Source organism: Elgaria multicarinata, chromosome 17, assembly GCF_023053635.1.
Source record: "Elgaria multicarinata webbii isolate HBS135686 ecotype San Diego chromosome 17, rElgMul1.1.pri, whole genome shotgun sequence".
Lineage (NCBI taxonomy): Eukaryota > Metazoa > Chordata > Lepidosauria > Squamata > Anguidae > Elgaria > Elgaria multicarinata.
In genome coordinates, this window is record NC_086187.1 from 16,881,648 (window position 1) to 16,893,533 (window position 11,886).

At 48.4% G+C, this 11,886-nt stretch overlaps 1 protein-coding gene across 1 annotated transcript; it reads left to right on the forward strand.

Moving 5' to 3' along the window:
- Positions 1-769: 769 nt before the first annotated feature.
- MPV17L (MPV17 mitochondrial inner membrane protein like) lies at positions 770-8,976 on the forward strand. The gene is made up of 4 exons (XM_063143042.1): positions 770-1,079; positions 3,727-3,797; positions 7,877-7,906; positions 8,670-8,976. Exons 1-4 carry the CDS (start codon positions 770-772, stop codon positions 8,847-8,849), a joined length of 591 nt encoding a protein of 196 aa, XP_062999112.1. The 3' UTR covers positions 8,850-8,976.
- The last annotated feature ends 2,910 nt before the right edge of the window (positions 8,977-11,886 follow it).

Consider the following 11,886-nt stretch of genomic DNA (forward strand, 5'->3'; position numbering starts at 1 on the left):
TGAGTTATTTATTATTTATTTTATGTATTGCATTTAAATCCCACCTTTTTTTCCTCCAAGGAACCCAAGGTGGCATACTTATTCCTCCTCCTCTGCTCCATTTTATCCTCACAACAACAACAACCCTGTGAGGTAGAGGTTGGGCTGTCAGACTGTGACTGGCCCAAAGTCACCCAGTGGGTTTCCATGGCCGAGTGGGGACTAGAACCCGGATCTCCCGACTCCCAGTCCAACACTTTAGCCACTACACCACACTGGCCCTTTTCTAGGGTGACCATATGAAAAGGAGGACAGGGCTCCTGTATCTTTAACAGTAATGTAGAAAAAGGAATTCAGCAGGTGTCAATTAAAGAAGGTGAAATTCCCTCTTCATCACAACAGTTAAAGCTGCAGGAGCTATACTAGAGTCACCAGATTTAAAAGAGGGCAGGGCACCTGCAGCTTTATCTGTTGCGATGAAGAGGACATTTCACCAGGTTCTGCATATATACAATTGACACCTGCTGAAATTCCCTTTTCTACATTACTGTTAAAGATACAGGAGCCCTGTCCTCCTTTTCGTAGGGTCACCCTACCTTTTCTCAGCTCTATAATCTCCTTTTTGGAGGTGTGGCGAGGGGAGGGGGCCCCCGGATCCGATCCTGCGCGCGATGGGCAGGGAGAGAGAGAGCAGGCCGGGATGGAGGCGTTTCTCTCCCGCAGAAAGGAGGAGGAGGAGGAGCCGCCGCCGCCGCCGGGCGAGAGGCGGAGAGCGCAGCCGGGCCGGGCGATGATGGCGCTGGGGCGGCTGAGCCGCGCGGTGCGCCGCTCGCCCTGGCTGTGCAACGTGGCTCTGTACGGGGGCCTCTTCGCGGCCGGCGACGCGGTGCAGCAGCAGCTCCGGCGCGGGCCGGGCGCCGACTGGGCGCAGACGCGGCACGTGGCGCTGGTGGCGCTCGCCTTCCACGGCAACTTCAACTACGTGTGGCTCAGGGCGCTGGAGCGCCTCCTGCCCGGCCGGGCGCCCGCCGCCGTGCTCGCCAAGGTGCTCTGCGACCAGCTCATGGGCGCGCCCGTCGCCGTCCTGGCTTTCTACACCGGTGAGTGGCGAGCAAGGAGCGCCAGAACCAGCCCCGCGTGCGCGCTGCTGCTGCTGCTGCTGCTGCTTGCCTCCGGGAGGCCTCTGAGTGCGTGCAGAGTGCACGAAGCTGCCGGGCTTCCTGTAGGCGAGGGGAACGGAGGAGAAGTCAGGGAACACCTAAGGCAGTCTTCTCCCAGCCTGGAGCCCTGCCGATGTGTTGGACTGCAACTCCCATCGTCCCAAGCCAGCATGTCCAATGGTCAGGGATGGTGGGAGTTGCGTTCCAAATGTCTAGAGAAGGCACCAGGTTGGGGAAGGAGATGCCCTGCTGAATTAGACTGAAGCGAGCGTAGAGTAGGGCTATTGAAATAGGGTGACCATATGGAAAGGAGGACAGGGCTCCTGTATCTTTAACAGTTGTACAGAAAGGGGAATTTCAGTAGGTGTTGTTTGTATGCATGCATCACCTGGTAAAATCCTAATATTCTGCCGTGGTTTAGGAGATGGCAAGTGAGAGCTGCAACAAAATGTTGCAGTGTGCCCTTACTTCTGAACAGAAGTGCTCCTGTTCAGGGTTGCAGCCAGCCATGTCCATCTCCAGGATACTCCATTCCATTCAGCTGCCCACACTCACTTTTTCTTTTCTTTTTTTCTTTTCCAACTGAAGTCAACATTCCCAGTGGGCTGTTTTGAGGTGTGTTGACTTTTCTTTTCTTTTTTTTAAAAAAAGATTTTTGTACTTCTGCAGTGTTGATGACCCCCCACCCCCAACAGTGTTGACACCTCCCTCTTGTTTCTCAGGGCCCCTGTTTGTATACAAAGCTGTTGACACACACAGTCTGAGTTCACTGATAGAAGGAGCAACAAATGCTATTTCCGTATTTGTAGCCTGTGGAACACTGCTCTGATTTTCAATTGTTCTGCCTTGAGGGAATGATACTTGAGCTTTTAAAAATAGAACTGGGTGGGAAAAGCGATGGAACTAATTAAAGAAATTAGGTTAGCATTGACACGTTTGAAATGTCACCTTACTTTATCATGCATAGGTTAGGATGTCCGACCCCTTTGATAGTTGAAGAGATCACAAGATTCTTATTTAATGATGAGACAAAAAGGCTATTCAGGCTGTGTTAAGAAGGAAATGATATAAATGAAGTACATGCTTGGGGCATAGGACAGAAGCATCTGTGATATAGCTTGGGTTGCAGGGTTCTGCTGTGAATCAGACCTGGAGGAGGGGTCAGGTTTCTCAAGAAGCAAGATATTTATTTATTTATTTATTACATTTATATACCACCCCATAGCCGAAGCTCTCTGGGTGGAGATCAGCACCATGGAAAGTTCCAAGTGATGCTGGGACTGGACACTCCACATGGTTGGCTGTATATTACTCCAACAAAGAGCAGAGCAAGACTGAGGTTTAAGTAGAAGTGTGATTGGATTTATGCTGGCTGGCCACACTGACCAAGGCTTTGTCTCATGACGTGGGCCTTGCCTGTTTTTACTAATCTCAGGCTGCATCTGTGTGAGAGTGGCTGTGTCCCATTGTCCGGGGAAAGCCGCCAAAGGCTGACAATGATATACCATGGAAACTGGAAGCGAAACAGCAGTTTGGTTTATTCAAAGAACACCCAGCGGGGGGGGGGGGGGGGAACGCAAGAAGCTTGGATGTAACTGGGAGGAAAACAAGGCAGAAGTCCAGGTTTATGGCTTACAGAGTAGTTATTGTCCAGTCTGAGGTCCAGGGCTTTGGCAAGAGACGTAGTCGAGAGTCCAGTCCAGGATCAGCACAAATGGCAAGCAGCAAAGTCCAAGTAACAGTCCGTAGGTCCACAGGGCAAGAACAGGCAAGCGAAGTCTTTGGGGCTCTGCAGAAATCTCTGCCAGTCCAGACTCCATGCTTCCTGGGCTGGGCTTCTTGGTACTGGGTCCAGCTTCCACCAACTCCTCCTCATCCCCTGATTCTATTTCTGTGCAGGGCATGACACCCATGTTAGTTTCCTCTTGGCTTGAGTCTTCATAGTCTGAGGCTGGCAATGCAACTTCCTTTAGATGCAGGGGAGCTGGTCCCTGGGGTCTTTCTGGAGAACTGGGTCCCCGAAAGATGGAAATCTCATGATGCCTTTCCATAATTGAGTCCTCTCCCTGAGCCGTTACCTTTGGAGCCTCTTCCTCTAAGGACAAAAGGCTCAGAACTCCTTGAGGATGATGGTTCAGGGAGCTGGTGCATGACAGAGCTCGCCCTTCCAGATTCCTGCTCCTCTGCAGGAACTAAGTCTTTTAAGCATTCTAGTCCAACTATGAGGTTGGGCGAATCCCCTACTTCAGTTGGCAGATCAGGAGGGGCGGCGGAACTTCCCCAAAGGGCACAGATAGATAGGGTCAGTCCTGCAGTCATTGGCTTGTAAACTCCCCCTGCCCTGGTACTACAGAATAAGTGGTTGCCAATCGCCGCAGAAGTGTTTTGCGGATTACTGCTTCCGAATCATTAGGTTTAGAGCTACGTGTGCATCTGCCCGTCTGTTTTAGCTCAAACCTTCCTCCCAAATATGACTCACTGCATGGCGATTGAAAGCCAAACGTGACATTAAACGGTGATGTGAAGAGAAACTCTCTTCTAGGCATTTTCCGGGGTTCTGATTTTCCTAAAAACATTTTCTAACCAGGCATGAGCCTACTTCAGGGAAAAGAGGACATTTTCGCAGACTGCAGACAGAAATTCTGGAATACATATAAGGTGAGTTCAGTATTGCATTCGGTGTGGCCCCATTATTATTATTATTATTTACTATTTTTAACATTTTCATAGTGCCCCATAGCCAAAGCTCTCTGGGCGTTTACAAAGATTAAAACGTTAAACATTAAAAATCGATATCCAAAATTTAAAACCATAAAAGGATAAAAACAGACAACATACAAAGACAATATACATTTAAAAATAACTCTCTTGAATCGTAGACTTAGAATCATAGAATAGTAGAGCTGTAAGGGGCCTATAAGGCCGTCGAGTCCAACCCCCTGCTCACTGCAGGAATCCACCCTAAAGCATCCCTGATAGATGGTTGTCCAGCTGCCTCTTGAAGGCCTCTAGTGTGGGAGAGCCCACAACCTCCGTAGGTCATTGGTTCCATTGTCGTACTGCTCTAACAGTCAGGAAGTTTTTCCTGATGTCCAGCCAGAATCTGGCTTCCTGTAACCTGAGCCCATGATTTCATGTCCTGCACTCTGGGCTGATCGAGAAGACCATCCTGCCTATGTTCATCTCCTGCCTTTAAATACGACACATGGGCCACGTTTCCACATAACGATAGGCCAGGATCCTGGCTTTTCCTGGCTTAACATGAACGGGCTTTAACACTGCAATGAGCAGGGGGTTGGACTCGATGGCCTTGTAGGCCCCTTCCAACTCTACTATTCTACGATTCTATGACTCCATGCTCCTGCCGCTCTGCATGGAATGTCTGAGTTTGGAGGCTGATGGGTATCCAGATAGGACTACCCCTAAAAGAGGTAGAGATTTACGTTCCAAAACAATGAAAGCTGAGCGTGCAAGGACGGACCCACGTCTCCACGGCCGTCTCTGCAGCTCCCGTTGGCATTGCGTTCTTGATTTGATATCTCTAACTAATTGTTAATCTATGCAACCCCGCGGCTCCGGGAACCGGTATTAACAAACACAAGGAAGAAAGCACTTCTGCAGGCGTGAAATGAGATACGGCAGTTCAGAAGCGTTCCTCATGCGCAGCTGAAGGAAGCATGAATCCCTCTAAACCTTTGCTCACCCATCTGGCAAGCGTGCTCCTGTTTTGGGTTCCGTGCCATTTCGGCAGCCTGCAATGCTCAGCTTGTTGCTTTTTAAAACGAGGCCGTATCGTCTCTCTCTCTTTCTCTCTGGTTCTTAAAGCGGCAGCTCAAGGAGTGGAAGAAAACAGTCTCGAGGGATGTGAGCAGCAGACCATTGGAATGGCCTCCCTCATAAATGTTCTTCCCTTCAGCTGTCACCTAGGGTGACCGTTTGAAAAGGAGGACCGGGCTCCTGTATCTTTAACAGTTGTATTGAAAAGGGAATTTCAGCAGGTGTCATTTGTATATAGAGAGAAACTGGTGAAATTCCGTCTTCATCACCACAGTTAAAGCTGCAAGCGCTATACTAGAGTGACCAGATTTAAAACAGGGCAGGGCACCTGCAGCTTTAACTGTTGTGATGAAGAGGAAATTTCACCAGGTTCTCCATATATTCAAATGACACCTGCTGAAGTTCCCTTTTCAATACAAGTGTTAAAGATACAGGAGCCCTGTCCTCCTTTTCATATGGTCACCCTACTTAATCCTCATAGAATCCTAGAATCATAGAATAGCAGAGTTGGAAGGGGCCTACAAGGCCATCTAGTCCAACCCCCTGCTCAGTGCTGGAATCCACCCTAAAGCATCCCCGACAGATGGTTGTCCAGCTGCCTCTTGAATGCCTCTAGTGTGGGAGAGCCCACAACCTCCCTAGGTAACTGAATAGTTACCTAGGGAATAGTTACCTCCCCCCTTCCCGTTCTCTCCCCATTCCTTTTTCTATGTGAGCCGTGTCTTTTTTAGAATGTAAGCATCCAGGCACGGACCATCTTGTTTAATTGATTATATGTAAGTTGCGCTGGGAACCATTTCGGCCGAGGAGCGGCGTAAAAGTACTTCAGATAAATGAATGAAACAGGGTGCTTAAACAGTGGTTAATGTCTACTTCCCCCGCTTTTTTTAGTTAAATAAATGTATTTAAATAAACTTAAAAGTACTTCCAGGGTGCTCCTCAGCCAAAAGGACTGTCAGGGCAGCCGACATGCAATCAGTTAAACAAGATCGGAAGCCTGTGGGCAGGGGCAATCTAAAAAACGGACAATCGGAGCGTGCAATTCTATGGGCTGTGCCCTCGCCGCTTGGACGGCCCTGAATTCGGAGGCTTCTGAGATCCCTGTGCCCTGCCAGGCTGAAGCTGGCAGGATGGGAGGAGCAGTGGAGGCAAACTGTGCCTCTGATCTTTGAGGGTTTTTTTTTTTTTTTGCTAGACAGGCTGTTTAGCCCATCTAGCAAGGACGTGGGAAGAATCCTGGAAGAGGCTCAGTATAAATCATATCTTGGCCTAGGTTCTTGATTTGGTCTCTCTCACTCATTGTCAATTTATGCAGCCCTGCGGTTCCGGGAACCTGTATTAAGGAACGCAAGGAAGAAAGCGCTTCTGCAGGTGTGAAATGAGATATAGCTGTTCAGAGGCGTTCCTCATGCGCAGCTGAAGGAAGCATGAATCCCTCTAAGCCTTTGCTCACCCATCTGGCAAGCGTGCTCCTGTCTCGGGTTTCGTGCCATTTCGGCGGCCCACAATGCTCAGCTTGTTGCCTTTTAAAACGAGGCCGCATCGTCTCTCTTGCCGGCTCGCTCTGGTTCTTAAAGCGGCAGCTGGAGGAGGGGAAGAAAAAACAGCATGTGCACGAGAAGAATCCAGCTAAAGTTATGGTTGTGCAAGCAGGTGGGCATTATGCTTGTGCAACCCATTGTGCAATGCGTTGTGCACAACTCTTGTGAAACGGGATGTGCGACCTCTTGCGTGAGTGCCGTGGGCGGCCACTTGCACAGTGGAAAGATAGAAACAGTAAGAACACAATAAAAACATCGTTAAAAACAACAGTATAAATGGCAATAAAACCAATGACAAAACCAGCAATAAAAACAGGCACAACAGCAATCACATTAGGAGAAGGCCAGAGTAAAATAATAGGTTTTCAAGGCCTACTTAAAAGCCTGCAATGATGGAGCATGGCGGGTCGTCAATGGCAACTTATTCCAGAGATGTGGGGCCACTACATAGGAGGCCCCTTCACATGTGTTTGTTTATTTGTTCAGTCACTTCCGACTCTTCGTGACTTCATGGACCAGCCCTCGCCACAGCTTTCTGTCGGCCGTCGCCACCCCTAGCTCCCCCAAGGTCAAGTCTGTCACCTCCAGAATATCATCCCTCCATCTTGCCCTTGGTCGGCCCCTCTTCCTTTTGCCTTCCACTTTCCCTAGCATCAGCCTCTTCTCCAGGTTGTCCTGTCTTCTCATTATGTGGCCAAAGTACTTCAGTTTTGCCTTTAATACCCTTCCCTCAAGTGAGCAGTCTGGCTTTATTTCCTGGAGTATGGACTGGTTTGATCTTCTTGCCGTCCAAGGCACTCTCAGAATTTTCTTCCAACACCACAGTTCAAAAGCATCTATCTTCCTTCGCTCAGCCTTCCTTATGGTCCAGCTCTCGCAGCCATAGGTTACTACGGGGAATACCATTGCTTTAACTATGCGGACCTTTGTTGTCAGTATGGTGTCTCTGCTCTTAACTATTTTATTGAGATTTGTCATTGCTCTCCTCCCAAGAAGTAAACGTCTTCTGATCCTGGCTGCAGTCAGCGTCTGCAGTAATCTTTGTGCCCAGAAATACAAAGTCTGTCACTGCCTCCACGTTTTCACCCACCTAATGAGCAGGGCCTCTCTTGCTGATGGTGGCGCTTCAGGTAATTTGGTCCCAAACTGTTTAAGACACTAGAGGTCCAAGCCATCAGTTTAAATTGGGCTCAGAAACACAGTGCAGCTGATGCAGTATAGGTGTTGTGTTATTGAATCTCCTGCCTTCTCCCCAACACTCGGGCGACCACATTCTTCACCAGCTGAAGTTTCTGAATTGTCTTCAAGGGCAGCCCCATGTACAGTGCATTGCAGTAGTCCAGCCTGTAATGGTTTTTGAAGATTTCCTCTTTATGATTGATGGGCAGAATACTGATCAAGGAATTGTTTTTGTTTCAGACGGGGCTGATGTACTGGCCTTTCGTGCAGGTGAGTTTCAGATTTACCTTCCTGCTGCCTTGGAATGGAAAGTCATGATGAAAACAATCCTGAAAAACCCCACGGGCAGCAGGGGTTCAAGATTGTCCTGCTGAATTTGCTACCGCAGAACAAAATCCACAGTTCTGGAATCTGGGGCAACCTCCCAGCACAGCCAATGGTCAGGGGTGATGGAATTGTAGTCCAAATGTGGAACATCTGTTGGGGAAAATGGGAGGGGGGGAAGGAATGGAACGGAATACCCTAGAAAAGGGCATGGCTGGCTAGCGAGTACCCGGAACAGGAGTGCTCCATGCAAATGTTTGTCGCAAATCCCACCTGTCTCCTTACAATGAGCAGCTTTCTTAAGTAAACAATCACTTCCTTAAATGCTTGGGGGCATGCCCAGGTTTGCAAAAAGTCCCAAAAAGTCTTGGGAGGTGGTAAGCCCTAAAGGGGAGGAACCAAATCAGCCCAATAGGGACTGAGAATAGTCAGGGACCACAAAACATTGAATGTGTGTGTATTTGGAGGTGGGGCAGGGAATGGAATGGAACATCCTGGAAAATGGGTATGGCTGGCTGAAACTCTGGACAGGAGCTCTGTACGCTGCAACAGTTCATTGCAAGTCCAACTGATTTTCTATCCAAGGTACAAGGTCAATGCCACGTCCCTCATCCGTATGCTTCTCTCAGCTTCAGTCCAAAGACGATGACGTGAAGGCTTTGATATTTCCCAGAAGGTTCATCTTAATTTTGTCTCTTTTCCCAAATAGCTTTCCAACTTCAGCCTGGTCCCGGTGCACTGGAGGACAGCGTACACCGGCCTGTGCGGCTTCATCTGGGCCACTTTCCTGTGCTTTTCGCAACAGAGCGGCGACGGAACTGCCAGATCAGCCTTTATGCTCTTCCGAGGAGAGAAAGCCGAGACAGACAAAGCATCGAGTGGGAAATAAATCCATCGCTGTTACAAAACATCCCTCACCTGTCAGAGGCGGCAAACTACGTTGTCAGATGGCAACTGCGTTTTCTTTACAGGAACATAAATAACTAAACCATGGATCAAATGGTAACTTGCTGCAACAGGGAACCATTTGTTCGTAGAGAATTTGACTGCAGTTGCACGTAACGCTAAGCCATGAATTTGGGCTGATTGGACCACAAGGTTTGTGAGCAGTGTGCTGGTAAATGTAGCCCATTTGCTCCGGCTTTGCTCCTCCCTTCGTGCATGTGGGTAAACAAACCAGTAAGGGGTCGCTTAGTGTTTTGTCCAGACTTGATGGTTTATTGCTCCTGATCAAGCCAGGATCTGTAAGCCAGCTTTAAAACAGGGTTTGTTGTTAGCGAATGAATCCTGGCTTGGTTTGGGCACTCTTAATCATAATTCTGGGTTCGGATGATGACTGAACCAAGCAGGGAGCCTGGCGCGTGGTCTGTAGGCACATTGTCCATGGGCTTTATGTTGGACACTCCAAACTTAGCCTGACCTCCAAACCTGAAACTATGGAATAAACCAGGATGTGTAAGGCCCTTTCTACTCCTAAGGATTATCCCAGGAAAAATGGAGGGATTGTCCTTGCCTGCTCCCGGGATCCCCTGTGTGTCATTTGCATGCACAGGGATGATCCCGGGACGATCCCTGGAAAAAAGGCAGGAGTAGAAACGGCCTAAGTCAACTTTAAACCAGGGTTTGTTGTTAGCTTACGAATCCTGGCTTTGTTTGGACACACTTAACAATAACCCTTTGTATGATGCATTAAGCCTGTCCTGCCTGATTTGCTTGCGTGAAGGAAGGAGCAGATGGGCTGCGTGTATGCACATGCTGCTTGTTCACATGCCAGGATTTTGGGCTTATCATTAATGTGTGAATGCAGCCTCTGCTTAATGCAGAAGAGAATTTGACCTCTTGCTTATTTCAGCTGCAGGTTTGGGGGCAGCATTTCTCCAACCTGGCACCTTCCTGAAATGGTGGGAGGAAGTGGGGTACCTCGGAGGGCCGGATTGTGGCTTTAGGTGGGCCGCATTTGGCCTGGGAGCCTGGGGTTCAACACCCTTGCTTTACAGGGAAGGGCCATAGCTTGGTTCACATGCTTTGCATGCTGAAGGTCCCAGGTTCTGCAGTTGATTAAGGAAGCTGCTGCCTGACAAAGTAGGTAATATTGGGCTAGATGGATCAAGGCACTGCCTGAATTCACAGCAGCTTTATATATGTAGAATAATCTAAAAATATATCAAATACGGTTAATGCAGCTTTTCTCTGCCAGACTCAGGCATGGCAAAGGGCACAATCCTGCCAGACTCAGGCATGGCAAAGGGCACAATCCTGCCAGACTCATGCAAGGCAAAGGCAAAAGACAATCCTGCTGGATTTGTGCACGGCAAAGGGCACAGTCCTGCTGGATTCATGCATAGCAAAGGACACAATCTTACCCAACTCAGGCATGGCAAAGGGCACAATCTCAACAGATTCAGGCAGGCAAATGCAAAAGACACAATCCTGCTAGATTTAGGCACGGCAAAGGGCACAATCCCGCTGGATTTATGCTTGGCAAAGGGCACAATCCGATGTGAAACATCTGCATAAGCCCCACCCGTGCTCTTAATCTAGACTCATTCATTTGAATACGGTTTACATAGAGGAATGTCCAGGTGGATCATCGATTCCCCAACTAACATCATTCCTAAGTAAAATATATACAGTCCTGGATAGGCCAGTGTTTAAGAGCAGGATGCCGAATGACATATGTTTAATGAATGGTCCATAAGTAGGCCATTGATCAGGTGATCTGGGCTCTATATTCAGTAAGCTTGTTTAATTTTCACTGCTTCTTTTTTATGTGCAAAGCTGGCCAGTTTCATGCTCCTCTTCTGCAGTCTTTTCCGTGCTGCAGAACGATTTCTCAAGGGACCAAAGCGGCTCGCTCATTACAGGGCAGTGCAAACATTTGCACATCACAGCAGCTTGCCTCGTTGCGGAGAAATATTAACTGTATAATTTAATTTTCTGGCAGTGTTTAATTGCTAGAAAGGCTTGGGGAGGCTTGGACTATTGAGTCATCAGCGTCTGTACACGCTAATGATTATTCAGATTCTGTTTCCTATTTCCTGCACTGGGTGGGGTGAGGGGACAGCACAGATTATATGCAAAACGCTTCATGGGGATTCAGAACCCTTCAAGATCGTTTCATGGGGATTCAGAAATTGATTACTCTTAAATTTGCTCCTGATGGGATGAGGGAAGTGGAGGTTCCCTGGCTGCAGTCCATGATGCTTTCAAAGTGGTACCCGACATATCTCTTGCTACATGATACATGTCCTGCTATGGCTGGATCAAGCTCAGTCCTGAAGCAAAACCTGTTCAGCAGAGACAGAAGGCAGTCAGAGATCAGAAGCACAGTATTTCTGGTGAAGAAGGAGAGCAGTCCGAAAGCTGGGGCAGAGGTAGAGTTGAAGGCAAGCGCAGGCAAATGGGCCAAATCAAGCAGCTTTCAAGGAACGGTCGTATCAGGAGTCCAGAGGTCAGCAACTGAGGGACCAGTTGAAAGAAGAAGCAAGGTCAGGAAAGCTAGGTTGCAAAGCAGTGGAAGCTAAAATAAAAAGTGTTGTTCCAGCCACCAGCAGGTCTGAACTAGGGGTTTACATGGATTTTGTTTCAGTTTGCAAATTGTCCAAATTTCCCCTTTAGTGAGTGCAGGGTAATTTTTTGGGGTGTGTGTGTGTTTGCGTGAAATCAGATGTTCCCAAACTTGCAGTTGTGTTCACAAAAATGCACAATTCCACACTGTAGTCAGTGCAGGAAAAATGCAGACTTTTGAAGAATGCGCATAGAAAGGCATCATTTCCCCACTCAGTAAACAAACAGCTTCCAAAGGAAGCAGGAGTGAGCCACGGCAAGCTTCAAAGAGCAGTTTGGAGAATTTCAGGAAGTGTAAACGTTCCTGGCTCTTCCTTTCAGTATTGGAGACAGAAAGCCTATATGCACCACTTGCTGGG

Excerpts from the sequence above, each read along its gene's own strand:
- MPV17L (XM_063143042.1), top strand. The coding sequence starts at position 770 with ATGATGGCGCTGGGGCGGCTGAGCCGCGCGGTGCGCCGCTCGCCCTGG. Across the intron at positions 3,798-7,876 it reads AATTCTGGAATACATATAAG|ACGGGGCTGATGTACTGGCC; the intron begins GTGAGTTCAGTA and ends TTTTTGTTTCAG. Across the intron at positions 7,907-8,669 it reads TGTACTGGCCTTTCGTGCAG|CTTTCCAACTTCAGCCTGGT; the intron begins GTGAGTTTCAGA and ends TTTCCCAAATAG.